The 26,801-nt window shown below is 45.3% G+C and overlaps 1 protein-coding gene across 1 annotated transcript in view; it reads right to left on the bottom strand.

Moving 5' to 3' along the window:
• The window catches only part of ush2a (Usher syndrome 2A (autosomal recessive, mild)), a 216,814-nt gene that overhangs the window by 84,338 nt on the left and 105,675 nt on the right, over positions 1-26,801 (bottom strand). Inside the window, 7 exon segments of the mRNA XM_034297424.1 lie at positions 1,360-1,502; positions 2,451-2,598; positions 9,062-9,238; positions 16,844-16,991; positions 17,764-17,915; positions 20,268-20,415; positions 20,561-20,723. Of these exon segments, the coding sequence (XP_034153315.1) occupies positions 1,360-1,502; positions 2,451-2,598; positions 9,062-9,238; positions 16,844-16,991; positions 17,764-17,915; positions 20,268-20,415; positions 20,561-20,723 (1,079 nt within the window).

Raw genomic sequence — 26,801 nt, 5'->3', positions numbered from 1 at the left:
ACACTGGCTAGGTCACCTACAAACACGGCACACCTATAATATACACCCTCCCTCTATCCATCCCCTCTCAAACCCCATCCCTGTTCCCTCTCCCTTTATCTCATCCTCCCTCCTTCTTTCTCACCCCTCTCTCAACCCAGCCTGTCCTCTTTCATTCGTACCCCCCTCCTTCTTTCTCTTTCTCACCCCTCCTTTCCTCGCTCACCACTCCCTCTCACTTTGTCACCTCCGCCCTTCTCCCCTCACTCTCTGTCTCTTCATGTCGGTGAGAGTCTTGAGAACATGTGACTTTTAAAACAATGCGTTTGAGTGTGTGTTCTACGTGCACATAATCCTATGAGAACCAGGCAATATAGAGTGACTATTCACTGCTGTTCAAACGTTTGGGGTCACTTCAAACGTGTTCACACAGCACCTTAGCATAGGGCCCTGGGCTAAACAAGTGTTCACACAGCACCTTAGCATAGGGCCCTGGGCTAAACACGTGTCCACACAGCACCTTAGCATAGGGCCCTGGGCTAAACACGTGTCCACACAGCACCTTAGCATAGGGCCCTGGGTTAAACAAGTGTTCACACAGCACCTTAGCATAGGGCCCTGGGCTAAACAAGTTTCCACACAGCACCTTAGCATAGGGCCCTGTGCTAAACACGTGTCCACACAGCACCTTAGCATAGGGCCCTGTGCTAAACACGTGTCCACACAGCACCTTAGCATAGGGCCCTGGGCTAAACAAGTTTTCACAAAGCACCTTAACATAGGGCCCTGGGCTAAACAAGTTTTCACACAGCACCTTAGCATAGGGCCCTGGGACCTGGGCTAAACAAGTTTTCACACAGCACCTTAGCATAGGGCCCTGGGACCTGGGCTAAACAAGAAACGTCTTTGTTTCTTGCATTTTAGAGACCGTAATTGAAATCACAATTTCTGGTGCTCCAGATACTCAAGTAGTCTAAAGAAGGCCAGTTTTATTGCTTCTTTAATCAATACAACAGTTTTCAGCTGTGCTGACATAACTGCAATTTTTTTTTCTAATGATCAATTAGCCTTTTGAAATGATGAACGTGGATTAGCAAACACAATGAGGCATTGGAACACAGGACTGATGGCTGCTGATAATGGGCCTCCGTACACCTTTGTAGATATTCCATTGAAAATCAGCTGTTTCCAGCTACAACAGTCATTTACAACATTAACCATGTCTACACTGTATTTCTGAAAAATGCGATTTGGTTTTAATGGACAAAAATGTGCTTTTCTTTTGAAAACAAGGACATTTCTAAGTGACACCAAACCTTTGAACGGTAGTGTAGGTTGTCATAACATGCTGTGTGTGTGTGTGCGTGCGTGTGTACTCACTGTCCTCTGCAGTGTGAAGACTGGTCCAGTTGCTGGCGGTCTCTCCATACGCGTGTGACACCAGCACTCTGAACAGGTACCCTGTGTATGGAGACAGACCGTCCACAGTGTGACTGAAGGTGTCGGCGACGTTATCCAGCAGTCTAAGGAAAAACACACAGACACATTTATTATGGCAGTATGAGCCGAAGTAGGCAAGGAAACAAGTCGGTCTCATGCCGGGCCAAAATAAAATCTGAAACGGGTAAAAGTGGCCGGGAATAAAAAGAAAATCGACAGACAAAATCTGGACCTGTTGTCCTTAAATTCTATGTCAAGCACAGTGCGCAACAAAAACATAAAAGATATCCTCATTTGTCAACAGATTAGGATGACACAGCATCAGTCCCTCTCTGCTTCTATCCCACAGACCAGTATTAATTAACAAACCTCCCTACACATGAGGACTGGTTATTGGCATAAAGGAAACATGAATCAGTCAGCTATTGTTCTAGTAGCACCAATCTCTCAAGCCAGGCCTTTCTATAGAAGTGTAGAATAGTATAGGACGTAATGAATAAATCAGGGTAAGAATGAGAGGCGTTCAGGAGGATGTGGGAATGAGGCTGATATATAATACATGGCCTAGTCATTTATTTATTAACACAGAATGAGAATCCCCTCTTTTTGGATTAAATTGCAATTTGTTGTCAGGAAGCCTGGAATGAATACATATCAGATGGCGGCGCAACTTTCTGTCTTTCTTTTCATCTTTTCCTTTCTACGCTTCTCTCTTTTTATTTTCCTCTCACTCTCTCTTTGTCTTTTCTCACTCTCTTTCTTTCACTCGCTTAGACGCACACCCACACACAGTCACACGTCCTCTCTCTCTCTGTTCACTCCCCCTCGCTCTCTTCATTCTCTCTTTCCCTCTCTCTCTCTCTCTCTCTCTCTCTCTCTCTCTCTCTCTCTCTATCCCCCTTCACCAAGGCATTACAGCCTGGTCAGGTAGCCCACGCCTGTAGCCCAGTTCATTCTTCATCTTATAGAGGCTGTGTGGCTTTCAACAGGATAATGTGGCTCTGACAGTGGCGGGGTGTAAGAGCTCTTACTGCTGTACGGGAGCACCTGGCGCAGCCCTCATCACCAGGCTGTAGTACAGTGGCCCAGGACCGTTGGCACGGCCGGGAGGGAGCCAGAACACCTTCAGGCTGGAGGCGGTGGCATCTGAACCCCACGGTGGTATCACACCATCTGGAGCTGTGTAGAGAGAGAGAGAAAGGGGGGGGGGGGGCAGAGACAGAGTAAAAAATAAAAGTTTCTTCATTGACATCTTCACATCCCCACTAATCCCATTGGTCTTTAGAGAAAGATGATGACAGCGTGCTGTTTGTCCCTCTGGGCTCTCCATAGAACAGACAACTCAGCTAGTTCCCCAGATGACGACTTATGGCCTGAATGAAAGACAACATCCTCCGTCTCCTATTCTCTCCTCCTTCATAGGGCATTATCATTCAGAGAGTGGCAGGAGTCAGCGCTCCCTCTGATCTACAACAAAGACGCTTCTTACAAAGAACCTTCCAGAAAGAAAGCGCTGGAGCGAGAGAGAGAGGGAGTGAGAGTGGATGTTTGCTCTTTGGAAGGAGAGATAGAGAGATATAGAAGACGGAAGCTCAAAAGAGGGTTCTGCTAGTCTTGTTTCACCCTTAACCCCCAGACCAGATTTACATGACCCTTAACCCCCAGACCAGATTTACATGACCCTTAACCCCCAGACCAGATTTACATGACCCTTAACCCCCAGACCAGATTTACATGACCCTTAACCCCCAGGACCAGATTTACATGACCCTTAACCCTCAGACCAGATTTACATGATCCTTAACCCCCAGGACCAGATTTACATGACCCATAACCCCCAGAACCACAATTACATGACCGTACAGATACTCCTTTTGATGAAGGACCATCTCTCTCACAGACACACACACCAGCACTTTCGCATGCAAGTATGCATATACACAAAACACACACACACACAAACACTTCTATCCTCATTAACATTGCATTTGCACAATGCTCCTCTTCAGTTTAACTCCCCACTTCAAGCGGCGTTGACCAGAGTGATGCTGAAACATCTCAGTCGTCTGCCGGGAAAAACATCTTGATTCATCTGCTTAGGGCTGCACTTCGCCGGACACTCCAATCACACAGCTGGAGAGCCAATACAACTCACAGTGTCTATGTGTCTGAGAGCATGTGCATGTGTGCGTGCGAGGATGTATTTGTGTGTTTGTGGTCGTGTGGGACCGTCCACGTGAGTGTGTGTCCCTCTCTCCAACATGGCTGCAAAAACCCTTGTTCAATCAACATCAGCACAGACGGCATGGACACCCTCAGTTCCCCACGGACAGGCTCAGTCCCCCACGGACACCCTCAGTCCCCCACGGACACCCTCAGTTCCCCACGGACAGCCTCAGTCCCCCACGGACACCCTCAGTTCCCCACGGACAGCCTCAGTCCCCCACGGACACCCTCAGTCCCCCACGGACACCCTCAGTCCCCCACGGACCCCCTCAGTCCACCACGGACACCCTCAGTCCCCCACGGTCACCCTCAGTCCCCCACGGACACCCTCAGTCCCCCACGGACCCCCTCAGCTCAGCTACTGTTCATGACTCACCCACGCATCGTCACACCAACCATAGGACTCACGACAGAACCTGGCCCAACGTGGGACAACTACAACAACAGACCAAAGCAAAAGATCAACGCTAAAATAGAAATCAAGTAATGTGTGTGTGAGTCAAATAAGAGCGCTTGCGTCCAGCCGTGCGTCTCAATAAAGTGATTTGGTGGTCAGGCGTTAATCTAATGTGCTGATGGATGGGAGAGACGTGTGTCAATATGGCCGCTGGAACAGAGGATTACTGGGAGAGAGACAGACCCCTGGGGACTCATCTGTCACAGAGGGAGAGAGATACAGACCACAGTGGAGGAGGGAGGGAACACAAAACAGAATGAAAGAAAACAGGACAAAGATTCCCCCGATCCCCTGTTCCCTGGCGAAGCGGTGGGGTGAGATGAGGTGGGATGGGGTGGGATGGAACGGGGTGAGGTGGTGTGGGCTGGGTATACATGCACGTGTGGGTCGGGGTCAGGCACATCCCTCACGTCAGCACCCCGAAATTAGTTTTGCACGGAATTTACATAATTCTCGGCTCTCCCATTACCGCAAAACACAGAATGGAAAGATGAACAACGCAGAGAGAGAGGGAGGGAGAGAGGGATAGAACACAGGGAGAAAGAGAGGGAGAGAAGCAAGAGAGAAGAGAGAGAGGGGGAGAAGAGTGAGAGGAGAGAGGGAGAGAAACCTAAGAGAATGAGTGTCTGTGGTATTTGGGTGGTGTTAGGTAAACTTCAGTGAAAGGCTCTGTCCGTATATCCATCTGGACCGACCTGGAGAAACCTACTGCAGTATCTCACACCGCCTGCAGCTTCCGACAGAGTCACACGCTGGGCCCCAACGTAGTACACTATTTTCATCCCTGCGTAGCACACCACTTCCTGGCCAGATCTAGCGTAGTACAGTGTAGCGTTAAGGGGATATGGAGCCATTTGGGACAGAGCTGAAGTGGAACAACAGAGGGCTAGTTACGCAGATTATCCATCTTGCCCTGTCGTTGCAGATAAGCCCATAACCGTGGTGATGAGCAGCATACGGAAGTACCTGACAAAAAGTTGAAGCTGTTCTGCTGTAAGGCCAGTGGGTTGCTACTGGTCTTAGACTCTCACTACAGGGTACATTTAAATCAGCTGGTGCCAGAATAACTCAGGTTACCACATAGTTACACAGGGAGGCAAAGCTCATCATCATCATCATCATCATTTTCTTCCGCTTATCCGGGGCCGGGTCGCGGGGGCAGCAGTCTAAGCAGGGATGCCCAGACTTCCCTCTCCCCAGACACTTCCTCCAGCTCTTCCGGAGGGACACCGAGGTGTTCCCAGGCCAGCCGGGAGACATAGTCCCTCCAGCGTGTCCTAGGTCATCCCCGGGGTCTCCTCCCGGTGGGACGGGACCGGAACACCTTCCCAGGAAGGCGTTCAGGAGGCATCCGGAACAGATGCCCAAGCCACCTCAGCTGACCCCTCTTGATGTGGAGGAGCAGCGGCTCACACCCTATTTCTAAGGGATCACCCAGCCACCCTGCGGAGAAAGCTCATTTCGGCTGCCTGTTTCCGGGATCTTGTCCTTTCGGTCATGACCCAAAGCTCATGACCATATGTGAGAGAAGGAACGTAGATTGACCGGTAAATCGAGAGCTTCGCCTTGCGGCTCAGCTCTTTCTTCACCACGACAGACTGATACATCGACCACATTACTGCAGAAGCTGCACCGATCCGTCTGTCAATCTCCCGTTCCATCCTTCCCTCACTCGTGAACAAGACTCCTAGATACTTAAACTCCTCCACTTGAGGCAGGCACTCTCCACCAACCTGAAGTGGGCAAGCCACCCTTTTTTCCGACTGAGGAGGAGGCAAAACTAGTTCTCTAAACTAGCGTTGTGGACAAATAAAGGTATAAAAACACATTTGGACCTGACTAAAAAGTCTAGCATTTCAGTAGACCATGTAGATGAGCCTGGGTTAGGAATGGCATCGGATTGGACAGATCTGTTCCTGGGTTAGGAATGGCATCGGATTGGACAGATCTGTTCCTGGGTTAGGAATGGCATCGGATTGGACAGATCTGTTCCTGGGTTAGGAATGGCATTGGATTGGACAGATCTGTTCCTGGGTTAGGAATGGCATTGGATTGGACAGATCTGTTCCTGGGTTTGGAATGGCATCGGATTGGACAGATCTGTTCCTGGGTTTGGAATGGCATGGGATTGGACAGATCTGTTCCTGGGTTTGGAATGGCATGGGATTGGACATGATATGTGTGTTTTCCTGTGTGTCCAGAGACTATAGTTTTCTTCTTTGTGTGTCTAGTTGACAGAGTTGTTCATTCCAACCTCTGGCTTCCCCCAACACAAAGAGAGAAGGCACACGGCTCTGCTTCCCTCTCAGGTATATCAGAGGTGTCACTAATCATTTTAAACTATGCACTTTTATGTTCCCCCTCCATCTGGAGGAGCTCAGCCTCTTCTGTTCTTTGATACAACAAGGACAGATTGAGACAAGGCTTCAGTTCACCTAACAGAAGTCTAAAGATCTGCCAAAGGAAGAGAGATGGAGATAGAAGGAGAGAGGGAGAGAGAGAAAGAGAGAAGATACGAAGAAGATAAGTGTGGTATTTAAAATTTATACTTTCTCATGCCTTTGTTTTGAACTTGAAACATTTTTCTGAAAAAAAAACTTTACAGACTCTGGCTTCTGTTGTGGTGCGAATGCTTGTGACGCTAACCTGCAGATGTGTGTGTGTGTGTGTCTGGGGGTGTGTTGGTGTGATGTGTGTGTGTGTGTGTGTCTGTCTGGGGGTGTGTTGGTGTGATGTGTGTGTGTGTCTGTCTGGGGGTGTGTTGGTGTGATGTGTGTGTGTGTGTATGCCTGTGTATTAGTCTATGCTGTCAATCTGACTTGGTTAGTATCTAATGTTTTCCTAAAGTTGTTCCTTGTGGTGCCTATATATAAATGTCTTTATCAGCAGGAATAAACATTTATGGTAACAGGAATAAAAGCCTATGTTAACAGGAACAAACCTAAATATTTACAGGTGTACACACATATGTTAACAGGAATAAACGTGTAAATTAGCAGACCTACTGCTGCCTGTTTAGTGGAGATGGTGGTTTACAAAGGACAGGAGACAGACGTTAAGTGTAAGTCTGTGGGCTTTCCTAGTAATACCACACAACTGAACAGCTCTGGGATTCATTAGTATGGGCAATCAGGTCCAGTTCTACCCAATCAATTATGGATACAGATACACACACACACACACACACACACTTACACACAAACACACACACAACACACACTTACACACAAACACACCCACACATACACACACACTTACACACAAACACACACACACCCGTACACCCAAACACATACACACAACACCCATACTTACACAAACACACACACACAAATACACAACACACCCACTTACACAGAAACACACACAAACACACAACACATACACAAACACACACACACACACTTACACACAACAACAAACGCCTACACACAAACACACACACACACACACACATATACACATGCACACGAACACATACAATTAGACACAAACACACACTTCCACACAAACACATGCATGTTAGAGGGGCAATAGATGGTCTCTAGATTTGGCTGATATACAGTTCCAAGATTAGTGTTGGTGTGTATGTGGTGTGTATGTGTGTTTGCTGTGTGTGAGTGTGTCTGTGTATCTGTGTGTATGTGTGTTTGCTGTGTGTGAGTGTGTCTGTGTATGTTTGCTTTGCGTGTGTGTGTTGTGTATGTGGTGTGTGTGTATGTGGGGGGCAATGGATTATCGTTCAAACAACGCCTGAAAGAGGGTAAGAGAAAAGGAGGGAACAGGGAAAAACGAGCGTGATCAAATTGGTGTAATAAGAGTCCTGCGATGTTTGAAGGGATATCACCACATGAGAAGAAATCACTGCTTCCATTGATTCAGATATACAGCAGGGACAGATAGATGGGGAGAGTGGAGAGAGAGAGAATGAGAGAGGAGAGAGAGAATGAGAGAGGAGAGAGAGAATGAGAGTGGAGAGAGAGAAAGAGAATGGCAGTAGGAGGGTGTCAGATGAAAGGCCTGTGTGTCTATAGACCAGTGTATTGGACATCCCGGACACACATTAGAATGTTAACTCTGACAACAACCAGCTGTGTGTTTCAGATGCTTTACTGATCCATCACCTGCACATCCTCCTTTCCAGAGAGAAGAGAGAATAACAGACAGAACAGAGGAAGACACAGAAGTAAAGATCTCCCCTACCCATTATACAGACTGCTTCTCTTTACTGTACACACATACACACACACAAGCGCACACCAACACACCTCCCACGCCTGGCAATGTGGTGTGTAAATCAAGTTAATCTGTTTTCAGGCCATTAAGTAAAGAGAATGTTAAGTAAAGGCAGCCAGCGACAAGTTAAGTGACTAGTTCCATTTGTAGAGAGGCTCGTAAAATGCAACACATTGAACCATACAAGTCATAATTAGAATCAACAACAATTAAACTGGCTAAAAAGCTCCCAGTAGAAGTATTGCGGTAGCTACTATGGAGACAGCCAGTCTAGTAGTACAGTACCTGTAGCTACTATGGAGACAGAATGTTTATAGCAGTGTACCTGCAGCTACCATGGAGAGAGACTCTCTATAGGTAATACAGCCGTAGCTACCATGGAGACAGAATGTCTAGAATAGTATACCTGTAGCTACCATGGAGACACAATGTCTAGGGTAGTATACCTGTAGCTACCATGGAGAGAGAATGTCTATAGGTAATATAGCCGTAGCTACCACGGAGACGGAATGTCTAGAGTAGTATACCTGTAAATTTCATGGAGACAGACTGTCTATAGTAGTTTACCTGTAGGCGATATGGAGACAGACTGTCTATAGTAGTTTACCTGTAGGTGCCATGGAGACAGACTGTCTATAGTAGTTTACCTGTAGGTGCCATGGAGACAGACTGTCTATTGTTGTTTACCTGTAGGTGCCATGGAGACTGTCTATTGCTGTTTACCTGTAGGTGCCATGGCGACGCTAACCGGATGACTGTCCACACATCCCATGGTGTTGCAAGCCCGGATCCTAAGACTGTAGTTGGTGTACGGCTGGAGACCTCCAACAGACACCCAGTTCCCTGCCACATTACTGCTATAGACAACACCGCCACGATCGTCTCCATCATAATCATTATCTGGAGACAGAGATGGGGGGTGGCGTTAAAGGGAGATAAAGAGATTGAAGGTGATACAGAAAGAAACAGTATTACAGTGTTTTTTAATTAATTTTTTTGTGATTCCCTATACGTAAGACACTTTATCTAAACTCTTAACACAGCAACACACCTACATCAAACAATTAGCCAAATAGTAAATGTTTTGCTCTAAACCACATTTTGTTCAAGTACCAACTCTACATTTCAAAATTAAAAGTAAATAACTAACTACATACTGCACACAAACTCTATCAAAACACGGCAAACTCAACTCTGATCATTCTGACAAAACACTAGCACGTTTTTTATCCAAGAAGAACATATAGTCGAAGTACAAATTTTCAAAATACTAACAGTTGATAGCATTACAAAAACGGCACTACTTGTCATGTTTCAGTTCTACCTGCATACAAAATAAATGATGAAATCCGTTGCTTTTTATAATTCAGTTGCCTTTTACTGTAAACCACTCTACATGTTTTGACCGAGTGTCGAATGGGTGCAATTTTTGCAATCTGAAAGTGAATGAGTCATCTTCATATAATGTACATTAAGAAAAAAGAGTCAGTGACAGATTTGCTGCAGTAAAAGCTTTATTAGCAACATGGAATTGCTGCCAGTGACACACAAATGATCCGACATACATGGCCTTTGGTTCCAAATATGTAGAAATGCAACACAACTTACAGTAAATCTGCTATTTCTCAATGTTTCAATGATCCGTTCATTCAAAAATGTGGATCAGCTGTTTCAATACGGCTTTTGAGCTGCTGTTGATGCAGAAGTAGAGCCTTTATACTATATTAAAGGTTTTGAACGTTAGGTCTTCATTTCTGGCATGCTGTGTGCAAGCATTTGTAAATTAGACAAAGAAAATCCATTATTTTTGTATTAGGTAAGCTTGTATGTACAGAAAATGTAAGCATTTTAGAAACGTGTTAAAGGACTGCATATTCTGTGAAAACAACATGGATTGTGTTAACAGTATGCTACGCAACAGATGGATGTTGTGCTAATTGTGTTTAGAGTTTTGAAAATGTGACTACAGATTGGACAAAAGCATGTTAGCGACTGTAAAAGACTGTATTAATATTTTAGCATTTCATGCTGTTTAAAGCAGACATAGAAGAAGAAAAATGAAATGTGACAGTACTTAGTAAAATAAGGGATGTTCATTCCCATCAACATGTCAGAAGATGTTTTAACCTGTGGCCTCTGATCTGTGTAGAAAACCATGAACACAACCACACGCACAGAGTTGTATATTGGACACATGATTAATATATGATCTCTCATTAGAAACCTGCTGAAGAAAATGTTACAGATAAATCGATAACCCACCACACTTTGGCACCCAATGTGCACTGACACACGTGCACATGCACGTTTGCACATGCACACGTGCGCGTGCACACACACACACACACACACACACTCAGGTTCTGACAGGCAGGTGGGTTAGGGGTCGGCCATCATGGTCCCTAGCCACTGCCACTTACAGTAATGCAATCCAGCTGAAAATATACAGGCCTGTGCACAGATTAAATAGGAATTAATTTCACTTAGATCTCAATGGATCTGGAGGTGGAGGGTGGTGCTGGGTGTGGGGGGGGGGAGAACAGGGGTAAGAGAAGGGAGAGATGAGTCGGGGGAGAGGAAAAGTGAGAAAGATTGCGGGTTAAAGAGATTTGTAGGGAGAGAGAGGGAGGAGGAATAGAAATGAGAAAGGGGTGCTAACAGAAATGAAAATGAGAGAGGGAGAAAGAGTGGAGAGGTAAATGGAAGGAGGGGAAGAGCAGAGGAGAAGAGAGACAGGGTTATTAGGAAGGAGCGAGAGAGAGAGGAGGAGAGAGGACAGGAGAGAGGGAAGGTGACAGTAAGGACAGAGGAAGAAAAAAGAAGAGGAGAAAGCAGTGGTAACAGGAAGTATAGAGAGGAGAGAGCCAAGGTAACAGGAAGTATAGAGAGGAGAGAGCCAGGGTAACAGGAAGTATAGAGAGGAGAGAGCCAGGGTAACAGGAAGTATAGAGAGGAGAGAGCCAGGGTAACAGGAAGTATAGAGAGGAGAGAGCCAGGGTAACAGGAAGTATAGAGAGGAGAGAGCCAGGGTAACAGGAAGTATAGAGAGGAGAGAGCCAGGGTAACAGGAAGTATAGAGAGGAGAGAGCCAAGGTAACAGGAAGTATAGAGAGGGGACTGAAAAACCATAACCTGTGCTTAACTAACGGTCTGAGATGTTCCACCATGAAGAAATCAATAGGCATGAACAGTTTAGGAAAAACACATCATTCCTCTGTACAACACCCGAAAGGGGAAAAGGAAAAGAAATACATAAGGAAAGCAGAGAGAAAGAAAGATAACAGGATAGAGGGAGACAGATAGATTGATACAGACAGAGCATGAAAGAGAGAGGAAGAGAGAGAAGGACTCCCATGTTACCATACTGCTAACTTGGCACAACTCATCTTCTAATAGCGTTGAAAACACGGAAGGCAAAAAAAAAAAAAAAAACTACTGATAAAATTTAACAGCTTAAGCAAAAATAAACAAGCTTAATGATTTAATGTGAGTTGGTTTCCCAAGACAGCCCCCACCACCACTCCCCAGCCTGGTTCTGCTCTCCACGCCAAATCTTATAATTGCCTCCAATTTACCTTGCCTGCTGTTGGCAGTTTGCAAAATGAAACGTTAACATGAAAGAATCTGTTTGAGATTTTCCTTTCTCTCTCTTCTTTATACTCCATCTACCTACGCTATCTACTTCTCTCAATGTTCCTCTGTCTGGACCCATCTCTCTGGTGACTAAAAGGCTGCCACGGCCAAGTGCTATATTTCCCGACTGAGGGAGAGAGAGAGAGTTAGAGAGAGTGATTTTCAGCAGTGAGCAATAGAGAGGGTTAAAAAGAGCTTTCTTCCTACCGCTTCACATAAATCACAACACAAGTCAATATTTAATAATGCTTGGCTTTGGTCTGGGACTCTGGATCCGGCATGTCAGGGTGAACAGCTCCCTCTCACCGACACAATGTGTGTGTGTATGTGTGTGTATGTGTGTGTCTGTGTGTTTGTCCATTGATCAGGCCTGTCATTTGTAATCGGTCCCTCCTGGCTGTGTGTGACATAAGGTCTAGTTTTACTACAATACACGAACAGGAACATTACACTGTTACTAGGACCTAGTCTGGACAAGGAGAGGAGGGAGGAGGGGTGAGTGGAGGACAGGAGGGGAGGTGAGGAGGGGGTCCTGTGATGAAGACACAGAGAGGGCTACTGCGGGACACTCAAAGAAAAACAAAGGTCCTGAATATGAAGATATGCAAATGTACCCAATCTTCTAAATCACTGGGTGTACACAGGAAAACGCACGCGTGCACACAACAGAAAAAAGATCCTGTCGAACAGATAAAGGCAGTGTGTTTCAAAGAGACCCTGGGTAACCAGAGTAATATTCCATCTTGCTTGGCTCTGCCTCTTCTGGCCCTAATGTGTGTGTTCCTGTGTGAAGGAGACATCACAGCCATAATGCTGGAACACACAGGTCTGCTGCTCGCTGAGAGAGAGAGGCCAGGACCATCTCTACAGTAATTACTACCACCTCCCCTCGGCTCCCTTTCTTCTCTTTTTTCTTCTTCTCTCATCTCTCCCGTCCTCTCCACTCCCCTTCTCTCCTCTCCCCAACCCACCTTCACTCCCCTCCCCTCCTCACCACTCTTCTTCCCTCCTCTCCTCACCTCTCCCCTGCTCTCCTCCCCTCACCGCTCCTCTCCCCTGTTCTCCTCACCTCTCCCCTGTTCACCTCACCTCTGCCCTGTTCTCCTCACCTCTCCCCTGTTCTCCACACCTCTCCCATGCCATCCTCACCTCTCCCCTGTTCTACTCACCTCTCCTCTCCCCTGCTCACCTCACCTCTGCCCTGTTCTCCTCACCTCTCCCCTGTTCTCCTCACCTCTCCCCTCCACACCTCTCCCCTGTTCTCCACACCTCTCCCATGCCATCCTCACCTCTCCCCTGTTCTCCTCACCTCTCCTCTCCCCTGCTCACCTCACCTCTGCCCTGTTCTCCTCACCTCTCCTCTCCCATGCCATCCTCACCTCTCCCCTTCTACACCTCACCTCTCCCCTGCCCTCCTCACCTCTCTGCTTCCCTCCACTCCCCTCTTTGCTCCCTTCTGTGCCTTTAGTAACCATTTTAAACAGTATACAGTTTACAAATAGTGCCTTCAGAAAGTATTCACACCCGTTAACTACTTGTTAACTATCTCCACATTTTGTTGTGTTATAGACTGGATTTATAATCAAAGTACCCCATAATGAGATATGTGTCAGTTTCTTCCATTGTTTCTTGTTCATCCTCTCAAGCTCTGTCAGATTGGATGGGTCGCATCGGTAAACTAAGATCTTCAGATCTCCCCACAGATGGGGTTCAAATCCGTGCTTTGACTGGGCTACTCAAGGACATTCAGTCCTGCCCCGATGCCAATCCAGTGTGGTCTTTGCTGTGTGCTTCATCATTGTTGTGGTATTGTTGAGGCTTTCTTCAATTTCTTTGTATTTTGCTCCCTGTGGGGATGAGAAGCATCCCCACAGCATGATGCTCCCTCCACCATGGTCCACCGTATGGCATTAGTAAGGTAATAAGCGGTACCTGGTTCTCAGAGTCCTTCAGACAGCATGTCATTCGCCTTTTACTCAAGAGTTGTTTCCGTCTAGCCACTACAAAAAAGGCCTAATTGATGGAGTGCTGTTGAGATGGTTGTGCTTTTGGCCTGTTCTCCCATCACAGCAGAGAAATTCTGAAACTCTTTTAGAGTGGCCCTTGGATGCCTGGTCAACTCCCAAACCAAGGGCACTTCTTCATGGTTACTTACTTTGGCCAGACTGTGGTGCAAATGTGGTGGTTCCAAACGCAGTGGTTCCAAACGCGGTGGTTCCAAATGCAGTGGTTCTAAACGTGCTGGTTCCAAATGTGGTGGTTCCACAATTATTCAATTTCACGATGATGGAACCCACTGTGCTCCTGAGAACTGACAATGCTTTAGACATTTTAGACATTTAATAACCTTCCCAAGATCCATGCCTCAACACAATTCTCTGAGGTCTTTGGAGAGTTCCTTAGATTTCATGGCTTGGTTTTTGTCCTGACATACTCTGTGAAGCGTGAGATCGTATATAGACAGGGGTGCATCTTTCAGTTGAATTTTCCACAGGTGGACTCAAGTTTTAGAATAATCTCAAGGATGATTAAAGGAAACAGGATGCATCTGTCCAAAAAACAACAACATGTGGCAACAGTGAAAGGGTCTGAATACTGTCCAAAGGTCTGAATACTGTCCAAAGGTCTGAATAATATCCAAAGGTCTGAATACTATCCAAAGGTCTGAATACTATCCAAAGGTACTGCATTTGCTTTACTGAGTTTGTTTGAACAGAAAATGTGTGTGTAAGTGTATTTGTGTGTGTGTGTGTGTCTCTCTGATGATTACTCTGTGACTCCAGGCCATAAGCTGACCAAGTGGCACTTAACCCCCATCTAGAACTTACATCAAATAAGCACTTTTTACATCACAAATATAGCTGACAATACATCCCACACAAATTACCAACAGGCAAAATATCCAGTTCTGTCTTCATTTAATTGTCGTTATTTATCCACTTTTTGAGATGCAATCTTTATTCCTGTCATGCTCAGTAGGTTGCTGTTGACTGTGCTTTATACCGCCATACTAATTCATTATAGAAATCACTTCAAAGCAAATATTGAATTAGTGTGCAGAGTGTGTTTTACCTGTTCCTGTGTACAATGCATCTGAACTCTGCATATTTGTATGCATGTGTGTATGTGTGTGTGTGTGTGTGTGTGTGTGTGTAAATGCATGTGTGTGTATGTGTTTGTTTCTACTATAGGATGTATTTATTGATTGAATTTCCATATGGTAGGACAGGGTGTCCAGCCTGCACGGGGTAGTAAGACCCAATGTGATGGATGTGCGCAGAGAATCCTGATATTGCACAGAATATTCTGATTGGACGGTGCTGCAATCTCAGTCCCTGATTGGCAGTAGAGGATGCCACAGTGGGCAAAGCAGTTATGGCTGTGGTGGCCGGACGGATGTCGGACACAGATGGGTTGTCATCAAGCTTTAGCAACTCTTGTAGTAGCTCAGGGCGCCACTGTGGTTCAAATGTGGTTATTGGCAGGAAAAAGCTCTCCAGTCCACTGCCTGGGCCGGTTAATCTTCTGGTTGAGCGAGCAGTGCAATAAGAAGCAGAATGGCTGGGAAAGATGTGTATCTGAGGACACATCTCCATCTTCAACTCTCCTGAACCTGCTGTGGAGTTGTGGTGTAGGGGCACGGATGTATTCCCAGAGCCGGTAAGGTCATCCGTTCCATCCTTGAGCAAGAAGCCTAAAACTAATTGCTGTAAACTATAAACTATATTGTTTATGTTCCGCTTACCTGGTTCAATAACAATGTATATAAAATATTTTACTTTTTGTGAAACACAGTCTAATTGTATATATGCATGACACTCATTAATAGAGGATTTGAAAATACACTGCTAAAAAAAATAACAAATAAATCACACATCGGGTCTTGATGAATGAAACATATCAATGATCAAAATCATTAATGTACATGGTGTAATTCGTAGAGAACAAAATTACATTAATAAAATGGTTAATGGAAACCAAAATGCCTTTGTCAACTGCCTACACACTCTGGCCACATGGGGCCAGGCATTCCTGCACCAGGAGGAACCCGAGGCCCACTGCCCCAGCGTAAGGTCTGACTATGGGTCTGAGGATTTCATCCCGATACCTAACAGCAGTCAGCGTGCCGTTGGCTAACATGTGGAGGTCTGTGCGACCCTCCAAGGATATGCCTCCCCAGACCATCACTGACCCACCACCAGACCCTCATACTGGATGATGTTGCAGGCAGCATAAGTTCAACACGGCGTCACCAGACTCTTTTAGGTTTGTCACATGTGCTCAGTGTGATCCTGCTCTCATCCGTGAAGAGAACAGAGCGCTAATGGCAGACCTGGCAAATCTGGTGTTCTCTGGCAAATGCCAATCGAGCTGCACGATGCTGGGCAGTGAGCACAGGTCCCACTAGAAGACGTTGGGCCCTCATGCCACCCTCATGGAGTCTGTTTCTGATAGTTTGGTCAGAAACACGCACACCAGTAGCCCACTGGAGGTCCTTTTGTAGGGCTCTGGCAGTGCCTCATACAAAGGAACTCTGCTGAATCTACCCATCTCTAGTGTCAGAGGGAGGCTGTTGGGTCTTAATTTCACACCAACTGATGTTTACATGTCAGGTTCAGACTTCCATATGATTCTGGCCTGTAGTACTAAGAGTACACATACTTTAATAAGAGTATGCATTGTAAGTTTATGTTGTGTGCAATAGTGTGTGTTTTCCCTGTGTGTGAGAACAGCTGTGTGTGTTTTACCTGTGTGGGAGAACAGCAGCGTTTGTTTTACCTGTGTGGGAGAACAGTAGTGTGTGTTTTACCTGTGTGGGAGAACAGTAGTGTGTGTTTTACCTGTGTGGGAGAACAGCAGTGTGTGTTTTACCTGTGTGGGAGAACAGCAGTGTGTAGCTGATGTTTCCATTGGGTTTGGCTGGTTGACTCCACTTGGCCCTCAGAGAGCGAGGTCCTTCTGTCTCAGCCTGCAACACCAGAGGCCCTATCGGGGCCATCTCCAACGTCCGTGTCTCCACCTGCACACACACACACACACACACACACACACAGACTACTGGTCATAGAAGTTGAGGGAATCAAACCCTCGCTGACTCTCCTCCCCTGTCTCTTTCCCTTCTCCCCCCTCTGCCTTTCCCTTCTCCTCCCCCCGTCTCTTTCCCTTCTCCTCCCCTGTCTCTTTCCCCTCTCCCCCCCCGTCTATTTCCCCTCTCCCCCCCAGTCTCTTTCCCCTCTCCCCCCTGTCTCTTTTCCCTCCCCCCTGTCTCTTTCCCCTCTCCTCCCCCGTCTCTTTCCCCTCTCCTCCCCCGTCTCTTTCCCCTCTCTTCCTGTCTCTTTCTCTCTCCTCTCCTGTCTCTTATTCTGTCCTCCTCCCTGGCCCGCCCAGCGCCGCATTGGCAGATGTGTATATCCGATGAGGTGTGTTTGGCCATATTGGAGCTGAGCCCCTCCCACCCCAGGCCCTCCCTGAGTGGCATTTCTAGCAAATGTCATCGTCACCAGACGGCCATTTATTGAGCCCCGGAATCGATCACCTTTATGACGCCTGCCAGCTGACACACACACACACACACTCACACTCACACACATGCACACACGCATACACACACAGACACACACAGAGGCAAACATGGTCGCATACACAGAAGAAAAAAAACACACACACACACACACACATACGCCAGCATGATAATGTAAATGTGCCCAATGCGACTAAAGGCGCCGCGCGTGTGAGAGTGTGTTAGAGTGTGTGACTGTGCACGTCTGACCGCGTGTGTGTGTGGTCCTCACCAGTGGTCCTAGGGCACAGCCCTGTGCGGTGCAGGCCTGTATTCTGAAGCTGTGCAGGCTCCACGCAGACAGGTGGTCCACCCAGTACCACATGGAACTGGAGTTCTGGACCAGAACACCATTCATCCAGACACCGTAGCTGCTAATCACCCCTAGAGACCAGGAGAACGTGTACACATGCAAACATACACGCACACACACACACACACACACACACAGACAGACACACACACACACACCCTATCAGTAAATGAAATCACAAGACATGATCCTAAGATTATTCGAGTCCCATAAGGAAACAGCATGGGGTGGAATTCTCTCCTTCCTCCATCAAAATGCATACCGGGATCAAAAGATCATGCTGGTGGTGAAACCCTATTCTGTTTTAATTCTGCATCCGCCCACAGAAACGCACTACTGTCTATGTATAGAAGTGAAGACGCAAAGCAGACAGTGACACATCTCCACACTTAATACGTCCAGCAGTCAGCCGGAACACACCCTAAATCGGCGCCCTATTCCCTGTTTAGGGCCCTACTTTTGATAAGGGTCATATGGGCCCCAGAGCACTACGTAGGGTGCCGTTCAGCAGAGAACGCCAGTGTTCCATGGCTGGGAGTGTTGTAATAAGCCCAGGTTGATATGAAGCCTAATACATAACAGGCTTATTCTCCTGATGTCTCTGTGTTTCCCACACGTTAATCCACAGTGGGTTTATCCAAATCCCCAGGAAAATTGGGAAAAACTCCTCCAGACTTTTAGTGGTGAGGAACCAGGCAAACGGCAAGAGACGCCATATTGACTCTATATTACTAACAGCCAGCCAAATGGAATAATACGGTGCATCCTTTAATAAGAATGAAAGCCTTTAAGAAGGCCTTTTAAGTGTGGGATAATCGGGTAATTGTGATGAAGGTTTTTTAAATATTAAATGACTGTCAGATTAGCGATGCTGTTATTTATCACATCTAATAGGCGGCGCAGGTTTATGGAGCGCAAGACACATATATACGCTCACCGTATATAAACCACATATTATACAAACACACATGTTACACATCACACACACACACACAGTACAGTCAACTCAACAAGTATTGGCACCTTCATGAAACGGAGCAGAAGTGAATGTAAAAAATTTGCATACACATCCAGTGAACATGAAACTAGGCATTCAGTGCTTTTTCAAATGTCTGTCAAGGGTGACGTTTTCAGCAGTTCCAATTCTTAGTCTTTAAATTACTATTATTAATGAAACATTTGCATTTATATCCTTGTTTGGCAGACAAATGCAAAAAAAGACATGTTAGCAATAAAAAAATATGGAAACAAAATGCAATCACATTTAATAAAAATTAAAGATTATTGTTATTTTCTGTGAATTTTCTATGAGAGAAAAGCAGACAGTAATGTTACTGCACACAGTAAATGAGCATTCTACTTTTGCAAATAAATCCTGACCTGGTGATGCTGTCTTTGAGTATCCCCAGACCTGTGCTGCGACAGACCCAGCTTTGTCATATATAATTCAGAGCCAGTTCATATGTGATGTCCTCTTTGTTATAAACACTAAACATGGGTTGTTCTGGTCAAACCATATGTTGTCGTAGTGGTACTATGTTTTAACATGCTACTTTCAAAATAGAATACATCCAATCAAACATTGGTGAACTTGAAGACAGAATAATGTGCGTGCCCATTTTAGTGTATATTCCAGTGAGTGAAGTGGGCAGCTATTTCCTATGTGTTCCCAGCCTGCAGTTCACAGCTTCAGTCAAAAGAGAGCACTTGCCATCCACTTAAAGAAGCAGCTGCTGGTACTTACCAACGCTCGCGCTCTCTCTCTCTCTCTCTCTTGCTCTCTCCCTCTCTCTTTCTCTCCTCTATCTCTCCCTCCATCTTTTTCTCAAATGGACACCTACTCCCCTAACACACACACGAACACACATTCGCACAGACACACACTCCTGAAACACAGATACACAGATATACACCGTCTCCTCCCACTCACACTTCTGCAATCACTTAAACTAAAAGTGTCTATGAGATGAGTGGAATATTCTGAACATACTCAATTTCCTACTTTGCAACTGTCAAAATGTCACTGTCAGTGTGTGGACATTTCTTCCAGCTTGAGTAGTGTGTCTGTGCAAATACCAAGTGTGTGTGTGTGTGTGCCTGTGTGTGTCTGGGTGTGTGTGTGTCTTTGTGTGTTTGAATGAGTGTGTACACCATATCCCTTGTAAACCTCTCCCTCCCCTATGATCCTTCACTTGACCAAAGACTTCAGAGGTGCAGCGCATCACATGACCTCTCCCAGCCCCATCACTATAAAGTAATATTTACGCATATTAAAGCAGCTCTAGTATAGTATATCTACATGCATTATAGCATACATGTCTAGTATATTTACTAAAATATAACACCATACAGCCACAGGTAAACATATCCGTGTACAAATGATCAACCTTTCCCTAATTCACCATCCATCTCCACCTCCTTACCATTGGGGGTGTCTGGGGGTGTCCAGGTGATGTTGAGGGCGTGGGGTGAGAGAGCGGTGACGCAGGGGGCAGGGACGTCTTCTGGGGTACCCTCCTCTGTGTGGGCCTCAATATAAACGCTGGCAGAACAGCCCCCTATCGTACACGCCTTCACACAAGGCGTGTTTGATACATTTGACATGAAACGACAATATAGCCATTACGCATTTTACATGAAACGAGAATACACTATGAAGGTCTCTTTATGACATGTGTGTGTGTGTGTGTTTGCGTGTGTATGCGCGTGTACTCACAGCGACCATGAAGCCGTAGGTGGTGCCTGGCGTCAGGTTACGGACGGTGTGGTCTTCAAACAGCTCTGAGGTGTTATACACACACTCTGGCTCCGCCCCCTCCAATGACAGGTACAAACAGTAGTACTGCAACACACCGTTCACCTGACGGGGGCGAGACCACCTGGGGGGCGTCGACACATTTAGCATGGAAGAACTTTCACACAGGCCCGCCACAGCTCACGGGAACAACAGTCCCATGTATGAACCCCAGACCTCATATAGACTGGGGTGTGTCAAAGAGAACCCCTGGCTCTTCAAACAGTGCTCATCTGGCTGTGAGAGGAGCACACACACAGACACAGACACACAAAAAGACAGACAGAGACAAAACAGAGACACACACTGACTTTCTGTGGACTAAATATACAACAGAAGACAGTGCTATCTGGGGGTCTGGGAGAGACAGACGACAGAGAGAAGACAGAGATGAAGATGAGAGTGGAAAGAGAGGAGACAGAAGAGAGAAAGGAGAGAGAAGACAGAGTAGAGAGAGAGCCAGACAGAGGACACAGTGGGGAGGACAGAGGAGAGAGCGGGGGGAGAGAGGGAGGACCTAGAGAGCAGAGGCAGGGAGGAGAGGGAGCAGAGAGAGACTAGGTTCGTGGTGCTCTATTCTTACTGACCACAGAAACCCAAAGTGAAATCTCCCCCTCATGACACAGACAACAAAGCAAACACACGTTGGATACAATATCTTTATTGACAAGTTTTAGCCATTTACCAGTCAATGTCAATTGTAATAGCAATCATCCATTTACGAAACATTACAGGCATTTATGTGCTCCTGACCTGCTGCTATTGACCTAAACACCCATTCAAGGCCATTCACTTAGACCCAAGAGGCCGTGCCCCTTAGCACCACTATTTGGAATCGTTCCTGATCTCAGGAGAGACCCAACCGCCCACCACCACAGACAACACCCCCAAGTCGCACAAATACGTGGGGGCCATTTTGAGAAATGATGAATGCATCCATTGGTCGGTTTGACTGGCGAGTGTGTTACTGTGCAATTAGTCTGACTAACTGATCTATCACATGACTCAGCTGATTTATATTGCATCAGTAGTAGCAGTGATTCATCCAATCACAGTGGGTGCAGAGGGGAGTTTTTAAACAATGACTTTTTCAATTCATATAAAAAAATCTGTTTTAGTTATTTCTTTCAAAAATAAAGAAGAAAAGTCCCAAGTGTGTAAAAACAACAGGGGTTGTGCCATTTCACATGACATTTCAGTATGTTATTAAAATATATAATTTACTCATTTTATTATATTATATTAAATATATTATGGTCTTTATATATATTTATATTTATATAAGCAGGTCAGGGCATTTTACCCATGTATTTCCAGGCAGTATGATAGTTGTTTAAATGATTCTTAAAATGCAAGGTGTTTAAATAATTTGATCATTTCATTCCAGCAAAGCATTTCCATACACAGTAAATCCAATTCAGGAAGTTGCTTAACATCACGCGCTCAAATGCCGTATGTGTGTGATGCTGGCAGTTCTGATACGCTTACTAAATGATGATAGAAGACTGCTCAACAATACCTGCTAATGCTAAATGAATTGCTGTTTAACACCAACAGAAATAGATCCTGAAATTAACTAATGAGTCCTGGACTTAATTCAGTAATTTTTAATAACTAATTCATTTTCCAAAAAAATTAAGACAATGTACTAAGTATTAATAATATCATTTTTAATTTGTTGCCACAACATTTCTTTGTAAGTAATTGCAAAATGGCACATTTTTACAGTGGGCTCCAGGCCATAATGCTTTTTTTAATTAATGTTTTTGAAAACAAATATGATGTTTCATGTTCATAATCGTTCAGTAGGGTCTTTCTCTAACATTTAATGGATTTCTAATAGTCTAATATTGTAAGGGTTGACAGAGCAATGGAGGCACCTCGCAGCAATGTTTTGTGGTTGTAGTTCTCCAACATATTTCAGAAAGGCACAAAGCATATCATGAATTTAATGTAAAAGGATTTTAAAATGAAAAAAGCTTTGAAGCCAATTCCTAACCGGTTTATTTGAAAACTAATTTACATTTCATGTACTTAAATCTAGATGCATATCCTGACTTCACACTGAAGTACAACAGGTGCTTCAGAGAGCCATTTATTTTGGGTGGAGATCGAAGAAATGGAGCTGTGTGTACGTATACGCCATGTTCTAACATTGATTCTACTGCCACTGTACCATTAATTAACTTCAGTAGGTAAAGCACACATTTCCCATCTTCCCATTTAGGCTAATTCCATTCATTTGCTTCCATTTGTTTCCTCTGAAAACACTGTCATGGCTGTGTGGTTGCTGCTGAGGATCACAACAGTGGATCAGATTTAATAAAAGGAGCATAAAGACATGTAGGCTAATTTATTCATCACGGAGCATAAAGACATTTAGGCAAATTTATTCATCACAGAGCATAAAGACATGTAGGCTAATTTATTCATCACGGAGCATAAAGACATTTAGGCTAATTTATTCATCACGGAGCATAAAGACATGTAGGCTAATTAATAAATTACGGAGCATAAAGAGATGTAGGCTAACTTATTAATCACGGAACATAAAGACATGTAGGCTAATTTATTCATCACGGAGCATAAAGACATGTAGGCTAATTTATTCATCACGGAGCATAAAGACATTTAGGCTAATTTATTCATCACGGAGCATAAAGACATGTAGGCTAATTCCATTCATCACGGAGCATAAAGACATGTAGGCTAATTAATTAATTACGGAGCATAAAGACATGTAGGCAAATTTATTAATCACGGAGCATAAAGACATGTAGTCTAATTTATTAATCAGAGAGCATAAAGACATGTAGGCTAATTTATTCATCACGGAACATAAAGACATGTAGGCTAATTTATTCATCACGGAACATAAGACATGTAGGCTAATTTATTCATCACGGAACATAAAGACATGTAGGCTAATTTATTCATCACGGAACATAAAGACATGTAGGCTAATTTATTCATCACGGAGCGGAGACCAAGCAGTTTGGATCCTTGTCCAACACTTGAGTTGATGCTTGGCCATGTCATCAGTACAGGCATTAGACCAGGCCTTGTGCAATTCTCCCTATTAGCCCTCTAATCTTTCAACATCGCCATGGGTTTACATACTGTATTCTTTTTTTCTTTCTTGCATAAAGTCTCTCCACATGTGAATTTTTATTCATACTTTTCTAATCTAAAATAAAATATTGGAGAATTTCTTTTTGAACAAAGTTGGTGATGTAAAGAAGCCAAAAGCTTTTATTAGATAAACTTTCTTTCACGGATGACTAATATTCTCAACCCATCCTCTACATTAGTTTTAGTGAGTCTGTAAACACAATTCTAATTAAAGATGAAACAAATTTAAAGGGATGGTTCACGATAAATGTACTGAAAAACCCTACTGATTGAAAATGTCACTACAAAAATGTGTCGATGCCTCCAAAGTTGCAGTACAAGCATGGCAGTTAGAATCTGCAGAATCTGACCAGAGAAATTGAAAGGTTGCTGGATCAAATACTAGCAAGGTGACATTGTTTATTTGTGTCCTTGACCCTAACATCCCCCCCGGGTGCCTACCATGGTAGCCCCCTGCGTCTCTCTAATTTGGAGGGGTTGGGTTAAAAAAAACGAAGTAGCCATTCACCTGGACCCAGTGTACAATTAACGACTACAGCAAAGTAATTAACCCTTGACGGTGCCTCTAGCTTTCCAGTGGATGGACAGTCCCGAGGCGATGCAAAACACCCAGCATGGTCAGCAGGGATTTCCTGGCAGCTCATAGACAACTCAGGCTCCTGCTAAGCTAACCGGGGTGGTCAGGTGAGAGAGCAGACTTCCTGGTTGGAAGAGTGGCTTGGTGACGGAGTGCTAGAACGTGTTGAGACCAGGAAATCCCTGCTGACGGTGCCTTCTCTAGCTCGGTGGATCTCAAACCTCTCCTAGGGAACCCAGCCTAGCACACCTGAATCAGCCTGGCACACCTGAATCAGCCTGGCACACCTGAATCAGCCTAGCACACCTGAATCAGCCTGGCACACCTGAATCAGCCTGGCACACCTGAATCAGCCTGGCACACCTGAATCAGCCTAGTACACCTGAATACGCCTGGCACACCTGAATCAGCCTGGCACACCTGAATCAGCCTGGCACACCTGAATCACCCTGGCACACCTGAATCAGCCTGGCAACTAATTATCAAGCCCTGGACTGCTTGATTCAGGTGAGATAGTTTGGTGCTGCAACACATCACACTATAACAGGAGTTACAAAGCAGCGTTAAGACACATATTTCAATGGGAATATAAACGTAGTCGCTAAACAGATGAACGATTTAGACACATGGGTTCGATACATTCAAAAAACAAACAGTCTCCAGAGTTCAGACCATCTTTGGTCTAATTGGTTAAGTCACCTTAATATTGGCCATCCCTACGCGGGTCAAAGCGTCAGTTACCATTGAACAGATCCTCCTAGAGACACTGTGTTCAAAATGTGCATTTATGATTGAACTCTGTAGCTAATGCAAACGTCCGATTGTACACTTCCCATCTACCATATACAGCATGGAGAGTTGTTAACGGGATGTGTATAGTATGTGTGTGTGATATTGTTTTGTGCATATCCAGCAGCTAGCCCTCTCAACCTTTCTCACCAGCTGATTGCAACACAACAAAAGAGTATTGAACACATATGATCCCTCCACCTCGCCTGTATAGGATTCTGCTAACAAGGCAATACCCCTCAGCCAACAGGCCAACAGGCTCTAAGAAGAGAGAGATAGAGAGAGCGATATCATCTGTAATGCCAAATTACAGCAAAGCACGTTTTCTTTTCTATGCTCTTCTCTGCAATTCTTTTTTTATCTCTCCATTCCGTAATCAATCTCTCTCTCTTCCTCCGTGTAGTATTGTTCCATCTTCCTCTCTTCCTCTGTGTAGTATTGTTCCATCTTCCTCTCTTCCTCCATGTAGTATTGTTCCATCTTCCTCTCTTCCTCCGTGTAGTATTGTTCCATCTTCCTCTCTTCCTCCATGTAGTATTGTTCCATCTTCCTCTCTTCCTCCATGTAGTATTGTTCTATCTTCCTCTCTAGTCGCGCATCCCCAGGGCGATGAAGGGGACACTGCCCTATGTAGGGTGTCTTCACTCGCATGGGACATTAAACTGTTGTCCTGACTCTATGAGGTCACTGTCCCAGGGCACTTACAGTAAGAGGAGGGGTGTTAACCCCCATGTCCTGGCTACATGCCTAATCTGGCCCCTCATACCAGCACGGCCACTTAATCACCCCCAGTTTCCAATTGGCTCATTCCTATCCTGCGTAAAAAGAGGTAGTAAATGTACGCAATCGATAATGTACCTAAGCCACCCTGGATAGGACCACCAGGTAAAAATGTGTGCGTGTGTATGTGTGTGTACTTGACTTGTATCTCCTTTATGTGTTGTCCTTGTCCTGCTGTGTGATCATCAGTAAAGTGCTGACATTTCCCTGAGAGAGAGATCAGTGCATCTCAACCTAACCTACTGGCCCTACTCCCCCTCTATAACACTGTCTGCATACACTCTTCTATATTATTCTTTATTCATTCACCCTCTCCTTCCTCTCCTCCGGCTCTGTGAGTGTGTGTGTGTGTGTGTGTGTGGCACGGTGCCCTCCTGTGGTGGGTCTTAAGTGATGGCGGTCAGGAGCTCTAATGGCTTTCACACAGATTGAGAGACAGAGGGCCAGATTGGACATACACACACTAAGATATAGAGACCCATACATACAGTTCTTGAGAGGTCAAGAGCAGGAGAATATTCTGCATGCTAAACAGGACCGCAGAAGGTCACCGTCTGCCTTGTCATTCAGTCAGCCCACCCCAACCCCACCGCCCCACACACACACCCTCTGCCCCCCACACACACACACACACATACACACACACACTCTGCCGCACGCACGCGTACACACCCATTCTCACAGTATCCTTCTTCTCTTACCTGTATATTACCTGTCATCCCTTCCGCAGCCTCTCTTTATTCGTCCCTCCTCTAGCTCTTCACTCTAACTTTTATTTCCCTCTTCGTCCCCTGTCTCCTTCTCTTACTTTGTCTAGTGTTGAAGGACAGTCAATGCCATCCAGTCTCAACCCATCTATCTACCTATATCCACAGTGTTTCTAAA

The sequence above is a fragment of the Esox lucius genome, chromosome 15 (assembly GCF_011004845.1).
Source record: "Esox lucius isolate fEsoLuc1 chromosome 15, fEsoLuc1.pri, whole genome shotgun sequence".
In the NCBI taxonomy this organism is placed as follows: domain Eukaryota; kingdom Metazoa; phylum Chordata; class Actinopteri; order Esociformes; family Esocidae; genus Esox; species Esox lucius.
The sequence above is the reverse complement of the archived record's forward strand: the minus strand, read 5'-3'. Positions and strand labels throughout refer to the sequence as shown.